Consider the following 20871-nt stretch of genomic DNA (forward strand, 5'->3'; position numbering starts at 1 on the left):
AGGAAGGCAGGAAGGAAGGCAGGAAGGCAGGAAGGCAGGAAGGAAGGACAAAATAGTATTTCAAAATGCCAGAAGACTCCAGAATAAAAAATTAGGTGCCTTTTAATTCTATATTTTCCTCTAAAACAATGGATAAAAATAAGAATAATATAATGAAATCAAGAATCTGTGGAAGAGATTGATCATCTTTATTAAAACTACCTGAAATGAAAAAGTCAAAGTATTCCTGCATTACCTACATAAACACTTGAGATTATGAGGGACATTTTCTGACTGTATATAGAGATTCTTGCATCCCTAATCAAAGAAGTTTTCTGACTAGAAATCACCACATGGTTACACTATACACACTATAAGAAATAGATACACTTATGATAAGCAGGTAAAAAAATCTGCAGGAAAATCCCAGTTTCTTTCAATTTTTTATCTCTTCCCAAATTTCTGTCTCAAACCAATTTTTTTTTTTTTTTTTAATACTATATTTATCATGTTTGGCAAGTCCAGCAAATATGAGAGCATATATTTATGAAAGCCCAGGAAAATGTGACTAAGTTTGAAAAATTGAAGAGGAATCATCACTAGCAATGTTTCCAGCTGTGTGTATACCTGTTATTCAAATTGCAATCACACTATGTACTTCTCAGTGTGTTACTGACTGTTTCTTGGAATAACTCTGTCTAGAGCACACAAGGGAAAATGGTAAGTCAACACCTCTGACAGAATGTGTGATTTTCAGTACCAATAAGCAAACCTCCGTTGTGTTTAACTAGTTTGGTAGTAAGAACAGTGAAAGCATAACGTGGATTTTCAGCACAACCTATCCAAGCCCGGGGGAAATAGGAATGCTTATTTGTGCACTTGTTTGTGCAGCCATCAAGTTATATATAAATTAGCCCTGCTATGCCTAAATAGGATCCAATCCAACAGTGTTATGGGTAAACCTAAAATGCTGTGTAGCAAAGTTAGTACTGGGAGTAATCAAAACCACTGAAGTGAGCTGACTGCAAAGTCATTTCAGATAAATTTTATGGAAATGATCATGTTAAACTGATATTGACTTAAAAAGTTAAATGTTTTAGTTTAAAACAATCTGAAACTCAATAACCTGGAATTTCTCATTAAAATCACCTACTGTATTGAAGTGCTAAAATATAATAACTGCTGTAGCAATATTTCTGAACAATACTACAGCTGACAATCATGTCATATTTAGTAAATTGATTAAATAAAATATAATTTTAAAAAAAAATGAGAAAAAGAGGCTAGGAACACCCATAAGTTTGATCAAAACATAATAAAAGAAGCAAATTTACAAAAGATGTTTTAAACTGATGGAAGGCCAAAGTTCTAAGGTACAGCCTTTGTCTCAATGAAGAATTGGTGGATTTCAAGCATGTCCTAGTCTGAACTATTTATCCAAACCCCCCAAAACTTCAGAGACGTTAAATACATATTATGCATCATGAATATTTTTTTGATTTCTTCTTCATGTAGAATGAAAACTACAACCTTAACCACACTTAAAATCTATTCATTTCATCTTCAACTTTATATGACTATAAGATCAGTGCAAGTATTCTTTTGAAGTGAAACATACCTTAAAAAAAAAAAACTAAATAAAATCAAATCAAAACTATCACCTCATCTCACTGAGTAAACTGCTTTTCTCAGGCTATAAATAAAGTTATTAAGAACTTTTTGGAAAGGGAAGTTAGCAATGAGATGTCCTGTGTAGTTAATCCCTTTTGGCACCCAGGTCAATATTATTACATCCCTCTGTACCTGCTTTGCTAATTTTAATGAGTAAGGCTTACCAGTTTTATCCCATTAAGCTTCTTCAGCATGCAGCTGATGAGCATTACACAACAAATTTTTAATCTTTGCATTGATTCTATTGAGAAAAGGGATGATGCCTAATTTAGTTTACCAGTCATTTCCCCAACCTGCTACTTTCTAAATTTATAGATCTAACCAAAGACACCTAACATATTTCAGTGTTTCTACACAGCAGGATTCATCTAAATATAAAGGATCATATTTTAAATGGTTATATTTAGAACACACAATTTTCTATTATATCACTTTCATTGAAAATAATCAGAATAAAAGAGATTTTCTTTAGCTGATCAGTGGAATTTGATAGAAGAATGTTATAGATGAAATATAAATATGGCCATTTTCAACTGAGAGGTAGAGAATTATATCAAGACTAAACATGTATTGAACAGCTATTCTAAATATAAGATATAAATAAAATATATATATGTAAAAGACATACACTTGAATGTGTAAAAAAAGCATGATGAGATTGCAGTAAAACACACTGAGTAATGTACATTAACATTACCATTTTTATTACTGTGCTGTTGTCTTTGAGTGCAGTAGTATATCCTGAAACACTAATTATAAAATGAATTCTCTTAGAAGTTCCATTATCATTGTTCAATATTTCTATTGTATCTCTTGGGAATCTATAATCATCATTACTACTACTTCATTTAAGTAAGATTGCACTCCATTCCGATAGTATTTTTAGTTACACCGTGTTTTCAGCATCACATAATCCCAAGTACATTTTGCAAGAATAGTTCGTTATTTTGTATAGGAAGCTGAAGTAGGCCTTATGGTTGGGGAAAAAAAAAAAAGAAAAAAAAAAAGAGGAAGGAAGAAAATGAACCAAGTGCAGTAACCATCACATCTTCTATTTTTGAATTTGCTTATGTCAGTAACCATTAATCTACAGATGTGTATAAACAACTAAAGGGAGGCAGCTCTCATCTTTCATGTTTCAGCAGGAAATATTTATATTTTCTCCTTTGCATATTTTCCCTGGTTTCAGATGTTTATAAAAAGAAGCTATGAATGACTGTCTTGACTTTGACACGAGCTTAAGAAAACTAGTTTGCTAACTTGCAAAACTTCAGAATTCTAATTGTTAATGTGCACTCTTTTAAAATGAATTATTGAGCTAGCTTTAAGAGAAAGATACATTTCAAATAAATATTTTATCCACAAGTTCATATTTTACAAGGGAGAATTAGAATTCCTTTTAGTCAAACTAAGCATGATGGCAGAAATTCTGTAACTAGAGTACTTTCAATATTTCTGTTTGCATTTGCCACTATAACTAAGGAATTTCAAAACCTTCTTTAATGTCAGAATCTTTTTTAAATGAATTTTTAAATGAATTTTTAAAAGAATATTTGTCCTAATTTCTTTCTTATTTTCATGCAAGTCTGTTACAAGAAAATAAAAATATATAAAATAAGAGTTCAATGCCTAGTAACATTTTCTTAAGCCATCAAGTTAAAAAAGTCAAAATGCTCTTTTTATTAAGAAGTCAAAATAATAAATCTTTCCAGCATATTTTCAAAGAATTTTGGAGTATTTGGGTTTTATCTTTCACTTTTGGGCATGAAGTCTGTTAAGGACATGTATAGTATTTTTATTAGAAAAATATAAAAATATTTATAAGTATTTTGCATTTGGCATGAGGCAGAACTCTTGAAGATCAGGATAAATGGATGCTTTAAGGTGCCATATTTCTAATGTTCAAAAGAAAACCACTAGAACACCAAAAGCACCTTATTTAAATCATGATTATTTTTACCTTAAATTATTCTATGATTTGTCTACACATTTATCTATGTATATAATATGGACAGCATTTTCCTAGCAAAAAGTATGAAAAAGTAGTAAAAAGAACTTACTCAGCTCTGGTACCATTAGCAGGTTATTTTGAGTTTGTACAGCTCTGCTGATTTCAAGCTGGATGTTACAGAAGTGTTAGGACCTTCCTGCATGGTGTTCATTCCACAATGAATGTGTATAATTTCTGTAAAATTTAAATTTCCATTCAAAACTACTCTTGCCCTTTGTTACAGATTTAAGATAAAATAAGCATCTAAAATATAAATAATCACTCTAAAACTAATTTTTATGTATTGTGTATATCATGGAATCATGGAACAGTTTGGGTTGGAAGAGACCTTACAGATATCTAGGTCCCTGCCACGGGCAGGAACGCTTTCCACCAGACCACATTGCTCAGACCTTCATCCGACCCAGCCTTGAATGCTCCCAAGAATGGGGTAACCTCTCTGGTTCTATGATTCACTTCTTGTTCTATGTTTCAGTTCCTCACTACCTTCAAACTAAAGAACTTCTTCTTAACAAGTAATCTAAACCTACCCATTTTCAGATTAAAACGATTCCCCTCCTCCTGTCACTACAGACCCTGGTGAATAGTCTCTCTCCCTCTGTAAATCGGTCCTTCCGGCTACTGGAAGGCTGCAATCAGGTAGCCCTGAAGCCTTGTCTTCTCCAGGCTGAAAAATTCCAATTCTCTCAGCCTTCCCCCACAGGAGATGTGCTCCATCCCTCTAATTTTCATGTTCTGCTCTGGACTTGCTCCAACTGTTGTTGTTCCTGTTCTGGGTACCCTAGAGCTGGATGCATCATTCCAGGCAGTCTCTCACCCTGCTGGTCAAGATCTTTTGATGCAGACCAGAACACATTTGGTTTTCTGGTCTCTCTGTGAGTACACATGACTGGGTCATTTCCAGCATCTCATCCACCAACATCCTCCAGTCCTTCTCAGCAGGGCTGCTCTCAATCTGTTCATGCCTCAGCCTGTGTTGATATGGGGCGTTGCCCCAATCCAGGTGCAGGACCTTGCACTTTGTCTCATTAATCCTTATGAGATTCCCATGGGCCCAGTTCTCAAGCCTGTCCAGATCCCTCTGGATGGCATCCTGTCTTTCAGATGTATCAAACTCATTATTCGGTTGGGGTCATCTACAAGTTTGCTGAAGCTACACTTGATCCCTTTGTCTGTGTCATTAATTACAATATTAAAAGACACTGGTCCCAGTACAAACTCCAGAGGGACACCACTTGTCTTTAGATGTCCACTGGAACACTGAGGCACTGACGATTACACACTGGATGTGACTGTCCAACCAATTCATTATGCACCTAACAGTCCACCTATCAAATCCCTCTCTCTCCAATTTAGAGAAAGAATGTTGTGGGGGACCATGTTAAAGGCTTTAGAGAAGCCCAGATAGAAAACATCTGTGACATCTTTATGAAGATTTCAAATCATTCACAAATTCAAATTTCACAGAACATTTTAATATTGCTAATAAGATCTCAAGCTACAGAAAAAGGAGTGGCATTCTTTCTCCTTTCGGTCTCTCTGTTCCCTCCCAGGTGTGTTCTCTTATGTTTTTCCCACTGTCCTTTGAATCCAGAAGAAGAAAGTTTAAGGAGCTAAATCTTTATAAAGATGGATTGTTCAAGGTCAATATTCCTTTATTACTACTTCTGTTCCCTGGTTCAGATCACATGAGTTTAGATGCCAGAGCTAGTGTTAGGGAAGTGGCAGGAATATCCAAAATGTAACCGGTAAAAGTAGGTGAGCCTCTTTCATACAGCAGTGTCTAACCTTAGCTAAAGAATCACTTGACATATCCATTTTTCTTCAGCTACAAAATCCTTCTAACCTAAACAGGATTCTCCACTTTCTTATATTTTCCTTTCTTTTGAGATGGAGACAAGTTTGGTTTCTTATTAAGACACCACAAGTCTGAAGCAGCACAATGGGAAAACCAGAACCATTTAGTCACCCGCTATGAGTAACAGCTGACTCCTGGTGCTACAAGAAATTGGGGTTTTGTAGAAGTGTTGTCAGCAAGTAAAAGTAACTAGTGTTTGCTTCTAGCACAGGAAGATATAATTTTTTCTATTCCTGTCCTGTGAGAACTGAGCCACTGTCAACTCACTGTCAGTCCGTGACCTCCTCTGAGTTCCCTTAGACCTCCACCTGCTGACCTTTCACAGTGTTTTGGTTTAAAATATTTTTCACAGGGAGAAATAAGGTGCCAGAAGCTCAAATACAGCAATTAGTAAGCAGGACAGGTGACTTGTATAGCAATATATGGGACTTTAGGGTTTGTCAACTAATTGGTCTAAACTTTGAACATGCAGTTTTAATATGACTACTAACTCATTTAAACTCAGTTTCCTACTACTTCATAGAAGGCTTGAGCAGTTCTACTCCATAGCTATGTTATAATAAGTTCAGCTACTGCAACAATGGACATTGAAATGATAGCCTTGGAATGACAGTCATCTTGCCAATGGAATGTTCAGACCCGGGTTGTTCTAAATGTGTCTAACCCCCTTCTATCTCTTTGAAATGACTCATTGCAAATCTGTTTGCCTGGCTGCATTATTCCAACCAATTTATTATTTCCCATTATCTGTATACATTGAAAATAAAACAATATGAAAAAATAGACAAAAATCTCCAAAACACTAAACAGCCCCCTTCCCCAAAACAGAGATCTGTGCATCTCTAAATTAGAGATTGAAACTAGCATTAAATGTTCCTCTCTCCTACCCACACTAAATATTTTTTGATGCATTAATTTTCCTAACTTTTATTTCATTAGGTTTTCAGCTCTAACACCACAGTCTGTGAACAGAAACATAATGTTCCCAGATTCTTTACATCAGTACTTTTGCTTACACTGCAGGGCAATACAACGGGGTATAGTCTGCCTGATTAAGTATGCTGTCCCTCTGACCAGATGTTAAATCCTTTCATCTTTCATGGATTCACATCTGAAAACCAAAAATATCACTTACATTCTGAAACAGCATGTTGCTTCACCCAGTGTGTAAAACTCTTGATATGAACATACAGCCTTCTATACATCCTTTGATATAAACTTGTTGCTATTCACAACCATGTGCAACCTGTTTCCAGAGCCACAGTAAATAGAATTCCTAGCATGATACCAGTTTATAGGCACCTGATTTATTCCCTTATGAGCCTTTGAAGCTACCAACCACCAAATAATTTTCCTTCTTTTAAGACATGCTACAGAATAAGACTTGCAGTGAAACCTTTCTCACATTTATGGGACCATAATGAAGCCTGCAGCAATTGAACTGCATCTAAGGACTGGAGTAGCTGGCACTAATTAACAGTACTAATATTAGGAACCCCTGTGTCTTTTTCAGAAGGAACATGTCAAACAGAGGCATATGTTTGTTATAGACTTCATTACAACTAAAATATGCCAGACATTAAGTTAAACAGCTTAGTATTAGAGAGATTTTCTAAGGACAGATTATACATTAAAAGTGCTAACATTAGTGTCACTGTTTATATCAACCTAATGCACAGAGTTCTGTTATGAAACCATGTAATTATGCTCCTTGTGCAATTTTAGGTGTCTGAAAAGAAACCTTTTCTTAATTTCAAAGATTTTTGAGAATGGGATTTCTAAAGTGTTGTTTCTGTAGTTGGCTGGGAATTCTGGCTACACAGATCTAAGTCAGGAATTGTAATTAACTAGATAAAAGGTAAATCTGTCTGAGATTTTTTTTTTATGTAGCCATAAAAGAGATTTTTCAAATTACATTGAGATGTATATTTTTTTAAAAATTATTATTACTGTTATTTGTTCAATTAAAGCCCATCTGGCATTCTTCTTTAGTCTAATCTATTGAATGCAGAATATTTTCAGTTCTTTATTAAATAAAGACAGCTTTCTGAATGCCTGAGTATACACCTTAGTTGCTAATTTTATGCAGCTGAGTGTAAAGTTGAGGATTTTCTTTTTATAATTGTGCTAACACCTGCATGCATCTATTTTGAAACTAAAACCCAAAGACAGGATTGTTTCAGTTGGTTTGGTTTGCTTTGTTTGATTTTCTTTACCAGATTTCTGCATAACTTCTAAGAATCTCTAAAATACATAAATAAAATACAACAGATCATATTTGGGTTCATGATAAAACACATATTTTTCAATATAATATAAATTAACTAATCATCACCCAGAGAGAACACACATAAAGATGCTTTGACATAATTTTCAGTCTTCAAAAGTGATATAGTGCTCATCAATTCTCTCACAAAATCAATCTCTTACAAAACAAAGGTCTAGATTCCAAAACCTTCATTCATCTTGTATACCTCTTTTTGTGAATTATATCACTCCACCTTAATTCTCAATTTTATTAGGGTTACTATGAAGTTAAAGCTTTATCTCTTGTAAATCTGAATGATTAGAACCACTTCAGTTAAAAATTATTTAGCTGCAGAATTCCAGCAGCCTAAGAATAGAAAACACAGGAAAAGAACACTACCCACCCCCAAGAAGTCCATTATTCAATCTAATAGATATGATACAACACCTGTCCATAATGGATATTGTTAAATAAAAACATTTTAAAAAAGAAAATTTCTCACTTAAAATGTACCTATAGATAGATATTTACATATACACACATGAGACACATATGTTTTTATGCATTACATAATTATGATGGGTTTTTCAATTAAATCATTACAATAGGTATGAGAATTGATTGCAAGTTTTTAGCAACACAGAAGATGAATTATAGGAGTGGCAGTTACATGTGTGGTTTTCTTTCTTCAATTAATACCTCAGCTTGAATTCTATTACAAAACAGCATTTTTCCTTCTTGCCAATCATATAGACATTTTGGAAATTTTCTCTATCATACACAGCCTTCAGAGAGCTGGGAAAATGAAGGTAAGGAAAGCCTTACCCTGGGCTCTCTTGTATGACTTCTGCTTATTTGAAAAGTGCCTGATATTATTCCTGCTGTTACTCATCTTTTAGTAAGCTTGAGAACAAATAGCTTAGAGCATTTCTCATGTATTTTTCTCACTATCTTGCAAAATGTACATACATCTGTAAGTTTCCCCAATGACAGCAATCCTGATGCTCACATTTACTTAATATTGTGCTATCTTGCCAGATGCCTCAGAACACTTTCCAGAATAGCTTTTTCCTACAGCTTCACAGATGTGTGACACTGTAAAATTAAGATCAAGCAGGATTAAGATTTGTACAAGCATCAGTTTTATTCCTTATAAAAGTTGTTTGTATCTTCATAATCAAAATGCATTGCTCACACCTAACTGGAGATTAAAAACAAACCCCCTCCCCAAAAGCCAAACAATACAATCTAAGTTAATGTGCCCTGAAGTATGTACATGTGTGAATGTCTTGCATTTAACTGCCAATAAACCCCAAATTTTCATCAAAGCTTCCTGACAGAAAGCCAGCTCAATAACAGTTAGTTCATTCTACTCCAAGACAAATGATAAATAACCTGTGATAAATAAAGCTATGTACACAGTAAAAAAAATGAAAGCTTTATTTCCTCATAAAGTCAAAATATGTGACAGTCGTGAAAAAAAACTACCGCACACCCAAGGGGTAGCCACCTCTTTAGTTCATAGAGGTGGTTTAAGAGAGAGGAAGGTTAAAAATTAATCTTGTATTTCATGGTCCAGAAGACTGATATTTACTGACTTCATGACTACAATTTGAAAAGACACCTTGGCTATCAGGAAGGTGTGTCTACCTGAAGAAAATAAACAAACTGTTTAGATGAATAAGCCAAATTAATTTTCACTGAGTCGTAATGAGCACAGTGTCTAAGCATTTTCAAATTGACTCAGGCATTTTTAAGAGTATTGCCCAAGCAAGTAATTTGTAGTCAGCACCTTTACATTTTTTCATCCAGAAACATGCCCATCTGTGAGATATGTGCAAATGAGATCATCCCCATTATCATTTACTGTGAGCAGAGTCTTGCACTAAATAGCCAATGAACTTCCAGTTGATTTGCAGACATAGTGAAAATTCAACAGTCTTTAGCAGAACACCTTTGCCTTTGAATCATTTGACACATTATACTTAAGGCATTTGAACACTTTTGAAGATAAATGAAATGCCTAGAAACAATAATAGAAAAGCCTCTTGATTTACCCTACTTAATATTCTAGACATGTATCTACACCAATACACCCACACATATATTTATACTTACATCTGTATTTACTTATGTAGAGACATGCATGCTTTAGAAATGTTCTGCTTTTGTGTGAAAATGGTAGTCTAATTAATGTAACTTTAAAAAGGCAAATAATTGAGATAATCTTGGAATTTTATTAATACACTTTGGTTTAGACTCCATTTATCCTCAAAATTGTAGGTCTTTATTGTTATTTTGCCAGATGACATCCAGAGTAACTAAACATGACAGAAGCAAGATATTTTCATGAGTCACATATTATAAACTCACTAGTTAAATTTGGGGCTAGTTATAAATTTGGGGCTGCCATAATTACTTCATTGACTACATTTTTATGGTAATTGCTGTTTTCCATGGGTGTATTAATGTTTAAAGAAACAAACTTTATCACTGCCAAAAAGGAGTTCCAACAGATGATGAAAATGATCCCAAGTAACATAAAGATGTGGCCAGCTTGTCATTGTAAATATTATGTACTTTCTCATGTTCATAGTAGAGATTCACATGTGGCTTTAAAATGCAACTGTTTGCAGAGCTGACAAAAAAAAAAAGAATCTCTGTAAATGTTTCCATTAATTTTATTATAGACTAATTTTGAAGATGCAGATGAGAGTGAGATTCTAGTTCTCCTTCATAGACAGAAATTCAAAGACTCATAAAGGATACATAAACTGAGCTCAAAAAAAGGAGCAAATGAAAAATAAGTGCAGAAAGTTGTTCCTTCTCAACAAAAATCATAACTTGTTGGTGTTGCATTTCAAAATACACAACAGTACAGGCATGTACATCAGAACTAAAACTTTAAAAACACAGAACTTTGAAAACTGTTTATTTTAAGCTTGCTTTTTTTCTTTTAAGTGAGAACTTTAGAAATTTTTTGTAGGACCATAACTAGTTTTAAGAAAAGGGCAAAACAGAAAGTATTTTAGAACTGTACTAAATGAAGGAGGGTAAGAGTAGCAAAGAAATAATATTTCTATGATTAAGTCATTATTCTATAAATTAACAAAAGTATAAATAAAACCAAATACTTCTTTGAAACTGTTATCTAGGAGCAGAGATTTTTAACCAAGAGATTATCATGCTGCAGCCTTTATGAACTACTCTTTCTCCTATCAAGGTCAACAGGGTAAACTCTTCCTGTGTTTAATCATAAGAGCAGCTGAATGTTGTTTCTCTCTTTTGGAGTATTCCAGAAATTAAGATGGGGCATAGGGTGAAAATTGCTGCTCTCATCTTTAAAAAGGAAACAAGTGGTGGAATTGTTGTGATTGACCTGTCATGGAGGGCAGCTGCCAGTTCATACAAGTGGCCTATTTCCACATCCTTTGTGGGCAGATTAGGAGTAACCAGGGTAATTTATGGCCATATTGCAGCATTACTTGTGGCTCCTTCAACATGTCACATTAGCAACTATTTCTAGTTGAATCAGCTCTCTGTACATGCAACAGCTTGAGACCCAGAAACATACGACTGGTGAATTTCACCATCATTTTGAATTGAAATTTTGAAGATAATTCTGTGATCAAGTATTTTAATTGGAAGTTAGTGTATTTTTAAATGTAGACACTTGTTCTACCTTATAAAAAAGTGTTTTCTAGTTGTAAAAGTGTACCGCATATTGAATAAAATCAAGACTTTAAAGCTGCAGTTCATTCATTAAGGATAGCAGATCATTTTATATTGTTCTTTAGTCATTAGAAAATAAAATCTGAAAGCTAATCTATGCTAACACTTGAAAGAGTCTGACTGCTCTTTCCTCTTTTTCATCTCTGCCATTTGATTGCACCAGTATTACTGTTTCAGAAGTGACTTTATGGTGAGAAGGGGAAAAAGGAGCTTCACTGAAAAGAATAAACTTGCACAGAGTTGTTCACTCACCAGTCCTTCAAATTATTCCTCATTCTTTTTTCTGTTTCCCACTTGTTATTGCATCCATAATGCTTTTGAAATTCTCATGCAGGGCATCTGATGCACTTCAGTTACAATTACTGCCAAAGGAAAACTAAAGTTACTGTATCAAGGTACTGAACAGCGGGAGGGTGAGGGCTGCAGGCTTTGTTCAGCTTTAGCCATTCTTTCCTAGTTCAGTTTCTGACATTATGTTACAACAGTGTGTGTATTGTATTCACTGGCAAATGCAGGCAGGTTATAGACAGAGCAGTTTAGTCACATTGCATCTCTCGGTGTGGCGAGACAATCATTAGGGTTTCTTCTCTAATGCAAGTTCTCATAACACAGTCTAAAATGGGGTTTCTTTTTTCATAGGAAAGGATGCAGTAAACAGAACCCCAAACCACCCAAATGTAACACACACAAGAAATTATGAGCATTGTTTCCTCATTTTGTTTACAAAATATAAGAAACAAAGTATTGTTTCTGAAGTAAAGCTGTGCAAAAATAGCATCTCATATTTGTGAAATGAGTGTCTTGGTCCATCTGTTTTTACTGATATGGAGAGGAAAATGTAGCCCTGGGGAAAGGAAGGCTACAGTAGGCAGAATAGCTAAGTTTTCTTAAGTTTCTCACAGATTACTTTTAGCCACATTAGCAGGGATTGCAGTGACCCTTTGCCTACACCACAGTGGTGCAAAGTTTGTCATTCCTTGGTTGGAGGTCAGTGGATATCAAAAACAAGGGCACAGTAACTATGTACAGTGTCTGGGACATCAGCTGATTTCTCAGTCAAAAAATTCTGTGAGACAAGATACACAAAAATAAGAAAGTAGGTTTTCAAGTGAAATTAAGCTTCACCTCATAACTGTGCAATAGATTATTACAATAGTTTAACTTGGAAAAACATAATTCATGAATTATTTATTACATGCCCTCTTTTATGCCATCTTTTTACCTCTTCTCTTTTGTCTTTTTATGAAATTTCTTCTCAATATATATGGCTGAACTACATTTTAAAGTCCTTTTCACTTTTTCATTTTAATGCTGTTGCTCTTTTGAGTCTAGTTCCTCGAGTTGCTTGCTTGTTCTAAGTTGGCTTTATTTTTTTATTTTTTTTTCCCTTGGTCATAGCCATTTATTCCTCTTCTGCCTTGGATCACGTATCTATCTGTTGAAACTTACTCATTTTCTGCTTTTATTTGTCCTTTTCTTTTGTTCTACAAAATCTTTCATGCTATCAACCTTCTGGCCCTTTCTAATAAAAGGAAGATCAGTCTAGTGAAAGCCCCACTAAATTGTGGTCATGTACAAAAGAGCACAGTTCACTTTGCAGTTCACTATTCTTTCAGCTTCCTGGGAAGGTTTGTCTTCCAATCAAAATATAAGAGTTGTATCTCAACCTTATTTAGTCCTGTCCTTTACATGCAGAGTAGTCAGAATTGATGTCATCCAGCTGATGTGGTAGTGAGATGCTTGGTGGTGACCCCAATACCTCCCTAAACATTTTAAGCTTGGGTAGTGCCACATAGCTCCTAATTCATCATTCTTCCAGTTAATTGCTCAAGCACAGACTACTATCCAGAGACAACAACCTGCTCTCAAAACCAAAAATGTCTCTTAAAACCCCTCAAAATTTCTGTAGTTCACTTAAAATTTCACTGATGTTTTCAGCAGAGGCATCTCCAGACTACATCTGCATAATCCTTGGAATGATGCTGTCTGACCAAACCATGTGTCCATTCATTTTCTTTAGACTTCCAGACATACAAAATTCCCAATTTTGCCTCCAGAGGTTTTCCAGAGCTTACCCAAATCTTTCTCTCTTGTGAAAGTAACCCTCTTCTAAAATCTTCCCACTGTAAATAAACTTGATGAACAGCAGATTGGCATTGTGCTTGAAAACAGGAAGCAAGCATAAGAGCTTCTCCTTTGGAGAGATAAAGTCCTTCTTGCCTCTCCACTTACCCCAGCTGGTTTTCTATTTCTGAAAATGAAACAGACTTTCTGCACATACACAGACAAAACTGCTCTGTAAAAGTCATAACTTTTCAATAATTGCCAATTTTGACAGAAGTCAATTTGAAAAAAAAAATACAAATGAAACTGTCTCATAATGTAAATAACATCCTGTTTCAGCATTTCCAAACTACTTTTTGAATACTTTATACTGGCCAGCCAAAGCCTAAGCCTTCTTTTTTTTTTCTTAAAATCAGAAGTTTGAATTGTTCTGAAATACTAGTTTTATAAAAATGTCAGAATCAAAATGCATTTTGAAGTTACAGATTTCCCTTTCAAAAAAAAAAAAAAAGACATGGTTCTGAATGATATTTAAATCACTGTCAATTTCTTATCCAACATTCATGTTAGAATCTTGAAGCACACATTGCTAACAACATAATCTGCTCATTTTCTTCTCTCAAGACGGAGAACACTGTTTAGAATGAAGGTTACAGAACAAGTTATCAGTAAAACTAAAATTTTCCAGTAGATGCAGATATATCCTCCTGACTGGCAGAAGCTGTTGTAATTCATGTCAGCCAAAAGAGCCAAGTAGGAGCAAGTGTTGCATGCTGAACAGCATGACTTCACATTAAAAGGCAGCAAAATATGTGCTTGTCTCATCTAGTGGAAGACCTCTTTTGCACTGCAAAAATCCTCTTCAAGCTATTTACTTCAGTTTTGCAATGGACTCTGGTATCATGCTGGGAGACCTAATTATACCAGAGGGACTCTTTCAAAGACTAAATAGCACAAATGAACAGAAAGCATTTTAAGCATAACTCATAAAAGCATTCTAATTTCAAATGTTGTGGGATTTTTTCAAATTTATGTCACACTCTCCATGAGTTTTAGTAATCTGTGTTAGTGACACTTAATTCTGGCACTTCCTAGATATGAAGTGATGCTCTCTCTAATAGTTTTCCTTTTTGAGTTCTACATTTTTACATGAATTTTTATTCACATACAAACACATACAGCAGCACTACTTAATACAGATTAAGTATAGATTTGTCTTTTCTCAGATCACTTTCAAAATTTAACTTCTGCATTTTGCTGTCCATATATTAGGACCCCATACATCACACAATAGATATGTTATCAAAGTGCTGAAGTTTCTATACTCAAGAAAAAGAAAAAGAAAAACAAAACCCAAAAAATTTGGAAAGGAATAAAGGAAAAAAGAAAAAAGGAAAAAAGAAAAAAGGAAAAAAGGAAATAAAGAAAAAAAATACAAAAGGAAAAGACATACCTCTTGAGAACTCTGTGATTTCGTTATCGTCCTAAAATGGATTAGACTGGCTGGGTTGGATTGGGTTGAAGTGGACTTGGATTTGCAGGAGAGTGATGTTATCACTACTTAGACTGCTACTGTAGTTATTTTCACATTTTTTGTGTCATCCTTCACACCAATTTTCTCTGTGGCATGTTTGATCATGGCTGTCTGCCAGAAGCCCACCCCACTGTTCTCTCGCTCCCCCTCCTCAACAAAACTGGGAGAGAAAAGAAAATGGAAAAGCTCATGCTTTTGGTGATGAGTGATTTTGATGATAGAGTGATTACTTAGGAATTACCACAAGGGTGAAAACAGACTTCACATGAAAAAATAATTTAATTTATTGTACATTAAAAACAGAGTTGAATGGTGATAAACAAAAGTAAACACTAAAATGTCCTCCCCCACCCCCAGTTCTTCCCAGACTGTACTTCCTTCCTTCCTTCACTACTGCTGTATTTATCCAGACAGCCCATTTGTATTTTAAATCAAACTGATTTCCTCTGACAACTGTAGTAAGAGGCTGTTTGTGAGGTAATCTAGACTATAAATAAAAAAATAAATAAATAGATCATACTGTGGCTACCATTCAAGTGGGGTAAAGATAAGGCCAACTTTGCTTTGATTAAAATATTTTGCCTCTTTACCAATTGCTCCATAATTAATATTGAGTTCCTTTATTTCATTGCCTTTATTTCAGTGTCTTTATTTTACTGGCATTTCTGACCCAAAAAGCTAAGAGGTTTCTTATCCCATGAAAGAAACTTGCACAAGTACTGTCTATCATTTCTGAGCATCCTTCTTTATGGCACAGCAGACTGTTGACAAAGAGAGTGAACTGCTTGCTGACATTGAATTTTTTGAGGCTATACTGTGGTTAATAGTTTTTCACAGTTGTACTATTAGTTTAACAAAAAGAAGATTTGTAATACTATCTTTTCACCACATGAAAAGTTTCTGTAGGGTTATATCTTCTGTACTCTGCTCAGCAACTATAATTATATGGCACTTGTGCCTCAGGAAACAAAGAACAGACATTCCAATGAGACAAACACAAAAGTCTCCCAAATACTGCCTTAAGCTCTGTAATAACTGTCTTAAAAAAGAAAAAAAAAAAAAAGAGGAACTCAAAACAAATTCAGAATTTTTTCTCTTCAGCAAAACAGTACACTAGGAAAAGAAAGGAAGAACATTAATTTGCATTAAGTTGCTATAACCCTACTCAAACTTTTGTGTCAGCCCCATGACAATGTCTAGATTAGGAGGCCACAGTAAAAACCTTTTCTGATTAAAGTATTTTGGGCTGGGTTTTTTGGGATGGGCTAAATTGCACTTGATTCTTAACTTCTAGATGCTACAATGTCACACAGTATATGATTCTACTGATTATGGTTTTATGGGCTAGCAAGGGATATTGACTCTTCTTTCCCCATTTGTCTTGAGGAGGCAGGGGATTTAACTTGCTTTTCTGAAAGCAGATGGGACTACTGGACTAATGGACTAATGGAACTTTACCATTGTCAAAGAACTGTCTTGATTTTTTGGTTCAGATGATAAGTTCTGCTGGGTACTGTTAGTGATTAAAATGTCCTTAAATATTTGCTTCTTTGGGATCATCTTTACAACTCAGCTTGGCACACAGATGACCTCTAGCTGTTTAATCAGGCAAAAAATAATCCATATACCTGATGGCAAAAATCTTCTTAAGAGTCTGATGATTTGTGACAAAGCATTTTCACAATTTTTTTCTGATGGTTTGATGCAGAGAAAGATGTATTTGCCCTCTCTTGACATGCTCTTCAGGTAACCTGAAATATTGGGAATTGTTGTGTAGGTAAAACTATTATTTGTAAAACTGTATTGTGTACTATGAAAAAAATAGTTGCTTCTAACAAATCTCACAAATCTGTTTTGATTACTCTGTATTTCTACTTTTCCCAACCCTGGAATATGCTAAAAAGCAGCAATAGAAGTGATTCACTTCAATGCCATTAGTCACAGGTCAATGAGTGTCTTCTAAACTTCTAGTCAAGACAAACACTTGTTGGAAAGTTATCTGAGGGAACTTCAACCTAGAGAGAGTGACGTATAAAAAAAGAGAAACAGGGAATGATATCAATTAAGTGGACAGTGCTTACCAGAAATTTTTCCTTCAAAGAAAGTGAGAAAAAAAAAACCCAAAACATCTTGGACAAAAATAGGGTAAAGAGCTTCTTCTCGTCAGCTTTCCTCCCCTGGTAAGAAGTCAAGCATCTTTATACCTCTAGCTATTGGACTGCCTGCATCTATCTAGACATTTGTCAGCTCTAGATTGTGTGAGCAAAATGCATCCTGACATCTTGAAAGGTGCTAAGAGAAAAAAAAGCTTGTGAAGGACACCTTTGTGCTTTTATATCTTATAAGAAAGGCTTTATGGAAGTTTTTATTCGCTTCTAACCCATAAACTACACCAAAAGTATTGGCTCACAGTACTCATAATCCTGTATAAGCTATATTGTCTTCTTTATGATCACAGGAAAAGGATAAAATATTGTCACGCAAAATAAGTGAATCCTGAAAAATGTCAGTAGCATATTTGCCAAATGGGTAGATAACTTTGACCAAGAGAAAAAAAACAAACAAAACCCCCACAAATAGAATTTATTATTGCAAAAACAATCTATTTTTAAACTGAACATCAAAAATCAGTTTAGGATGAGACAAAGTGTTTTATTGAGCCAGAATTCAGACACTTGGAATTTGTCATCTAAGCAGAATATGAGTATGGGGAAATTTGCTTTAAGTTTATTTATTAATTAAGCCAAGCTTTTAAGTGAACATCTTCAGCTGAGCTCGTGTTATTGCCAGAGAAAAATTTTCAAAGTTGTTTGATCACCAAAAAACCTTATGCTGTGTTGAGTTTCAAAGATGTGTCAGTTCCTGTTAATCTTGTTAAACTAATGCATGAATCTTAAGTGATAATGATTTTATGTCCAGTCACTGGAAAGTTGGGATTTTATTTTACTGTCTCTTGGGTAGATCCAGGTCTCTGGATTGGTCCAGTGGATGATGTTTGATTTCTTACTGAATTCAATACTGCAACAACTGTATGTGGTCTACAAGCAGATGCCTTCCTAAAACCTGATGATTCTTTGCTTGGTACCCATTTAGGTACATCTGTTATTCAAGTGACAGCCACAGATGCTGATGATGCCAACTATGGGAACAGTGCCAAAGTGGTGTACAGCATCCTCCAGGGACAGCCATATTTCTCAGTGGATCCAGAAACAGGTTAGCAGACCATTCAGTCTCACTTTTTGCAGTAACAGAGACAGGATGCAGGGGTCAAAACACATTTCACTTCCATTTCAATGCTGGAACAGACATGTGACTTGACACAAAGCTGATACCCTTTCATTGAATGAAAAGCAGAATCAAAATAAAAGTATGCTTTTTCTGTTAAAATAATGTTATTGTAGAAAAATTGCTTTACTTGGTGTAACTAAGATTTCCAAAAGTATTGTTAATTATTGTTTCCAAAATAATTGTTAACGGTAAAGATAAAAAGTTTAAAAAAAAAAGGTGGAAAATACCGTAAAGGGTCCAAAGAAACATAAAAATTCATCACAAGCCTATTTTATACCAGTTTCTGTGAATTTCATCTATTTGCCTTTAAAAAACATAAATGGGAGTTGGACATTTTCATACTATAAGGTAAAAATTTCTCACGGGTAACTAAATGTTTCTAAAAGTTTGGAATAGATTCTTGACCACTGAAAATTTTTAACTTTTTTTTATTAAGCTTCGTTATGTTTTCAAGAGTTATGAGAACTGAAGCAAGTATCGTGAATGCTTTCCAGTTGAAAATAATGAATTGAAACCTTTTTCACAGTTATGCAAGAAACTGGATAAGAGACAAACACAATCTAAAAAAAAAAAAAGTGTAAATTTTGAATATCCATAACTCAAAATTAGGGTTCAGAAAAGAAAGACACAACCAGAAACTCCCCTCTTCCAGATATTTGATCCTAACATACTCAAGACTCAGTAAGCATTGCATTAGCTTTTCTTGCATGTTATCAAAATTATTCTGGTTTGCTAATTGAGAATTTAAGAGCAACTCTGTCCAGAGTCCCTGAAGTTCTTAATCCATTGAGAGTGCTCAGATGATGGCTTTCTTTTGAAACAATTTTCTTTTTTCTAAACACAACAAAGGAATAATATACAAAAGATAATTAATCAAAAAGCTATAATTTTAAAAGGGAGAATAACAATTTTGCTTTGAATAAAAGTGTTTGGTTTTCCACTTCTTTTCCATCTCTCTTTTTTTCTCTTTTCTCCAGTGCCCTAGTCAAACATCATTACCAGGCATGAGCAGGGAAACAGGACGAGTACCACACGGGCAGTAAATGATGGCAGCAGGTGTTTAGGCAGGCAGACAGTAAGGGAAAGACCTGGACTCTCATCTTCGGTCCAGGGATTAATTTTCAATTTAATCCAATTTGTTGTTTCATGTTACATGTATTAACAAGCCTAGGTATGATAATCAGAGCCTGGTAATCCTGGATCAGATATAAATGTCATAACCACTGAGCTGTAAAGGTTTTTTTTCTTTATTTCACTCACTTGCTAGAAGTATATATTTTCCAGAATTGCCTTTTTTTCTGTCTAATATCAAACCAAGCCTATAATGAGAGCCTTCTTCTGAGAAAAAAAGGGCAGGGGTGTGAACCCTCCCAGCAGAAAAGGAAACTATACTTAAATTTTCCCACTTCACAAGAGAAAGCTCTCATCACTCCAGGTTTGAAAAGCCACCACCCTTCAAAATAAAAATAATAAAAATAAAAATAAAATAAAAATAAAAATAAAAATAATAAAAAAACTATGCTTGGTTTTCTAAAAGAAACTTTAATGAAAAGTGGCATACAGCATCACTTTTGGTTTCTCACCTGCGACTCCTATTATTTTTGTGTACTGCAAAGGTGTCTGAGACATTTAAATTACAGTTATGAAATTCTTCAAATTAGACACCTCAAAAAAGGTTTTTCAAAACTAATTTTAGAGTCTTGTCCAATTATCTTACAAGCTGTAGCCCCAGCTGACTTACAGTGGACATCACTGAGCATCACAATCAATGATCTATCACAGCCCAGAATAATGAATCCTGGGCATATTAGAGTTCAGCCTTGTGCTATAATATCAAAATGTCACCAGGGCTGGAGATTTCACAATTTAGTAATAACTGGGGATAGAAACTGAAAAATGTCATTAATTCAATGAACTTATTGATATTTTTGTCATTAAAAGAATAATCAAATTGATTTAGCAGAACAAAAACAATGAATAATGTGTCTGTTACATTTTTTAATCTTTTTTCTTAAAATCACATTGAAGCATCCATAGATTGAAAGGTTTATTGCAGTACACCTTGTTGTGATTGCTATGGATTATCGTCTGCACAGTGTATCTGACAAATCCATCTAAGAGCTCTGAGATTATGCTGGATGGTGCTTCTCCTTCACCACTCTGTCTCTCCTTTTTTTTTTTTTTATTTCTTCAAGGCATAATCAAGACTGCTTTACCAGACATGAGCAGAGAAAACAGGGAGCAGTACCAAGTGGTCATCCAGGCTAAAGACATGGGAGGCCAGATGGGAGGCCTATCAGGGACCACCACCGTGAACATCACACTGACTGATGTCAACGACAATCCACCTCGCTTCCCCCAGAGTATGGAGCACCTCATAGTTCCGTTTTCCAAAGATCCTCCCAAAAATCAGCTGGTTTGCTTTGGCCGTCTGGAAGTTTCTTTTTTATCACTGCTTTTGTAGTACTTACCCACTGCTGTGTATG

At 34.7% G+C, this 20871-nt stretch overlaps 1 protein-coding gene across 4 annotated transcripts in view; it reads left to right on the top strand.

Annotated features, from left to right (window-relative positions):
* CDH9 (cadherin 9) overlaps positions 1-20871 on the top strand; it is a 98205-nt gene that overhangs the window by 55528 nt on the left and 21806 nt on the right. For all 4 annotated transcript variants that reach the window (XM_015618160.3, XM_015618158.3, XM_015618159.3 and 1 more), the window contains 2 exons: positions 18191-18310; positions 20581-20748. In XM_015618160.3, coding sequence (XP_015473646.1) covers positions 18191-18310; positions 20581-20748 — 288 coding nt within the window. The remainder of the gene's footprint in view (positions 1-18190; positions 18311-20580; positions 20749-20871) is intronic.

The sequence above is a fragment of the Parus major genome, chromosome 2 (genome assembly GCF_001522545.3).
Source record: "Parus major isolate Abel chromosome 2, Parus_major1.1, whole genome shotgun sequence".
Lineage (NCBI taxonomy): Eukaryota > Metazoa > Chordata > Aves > Passeriformes > Paridae > Parus > Parus major.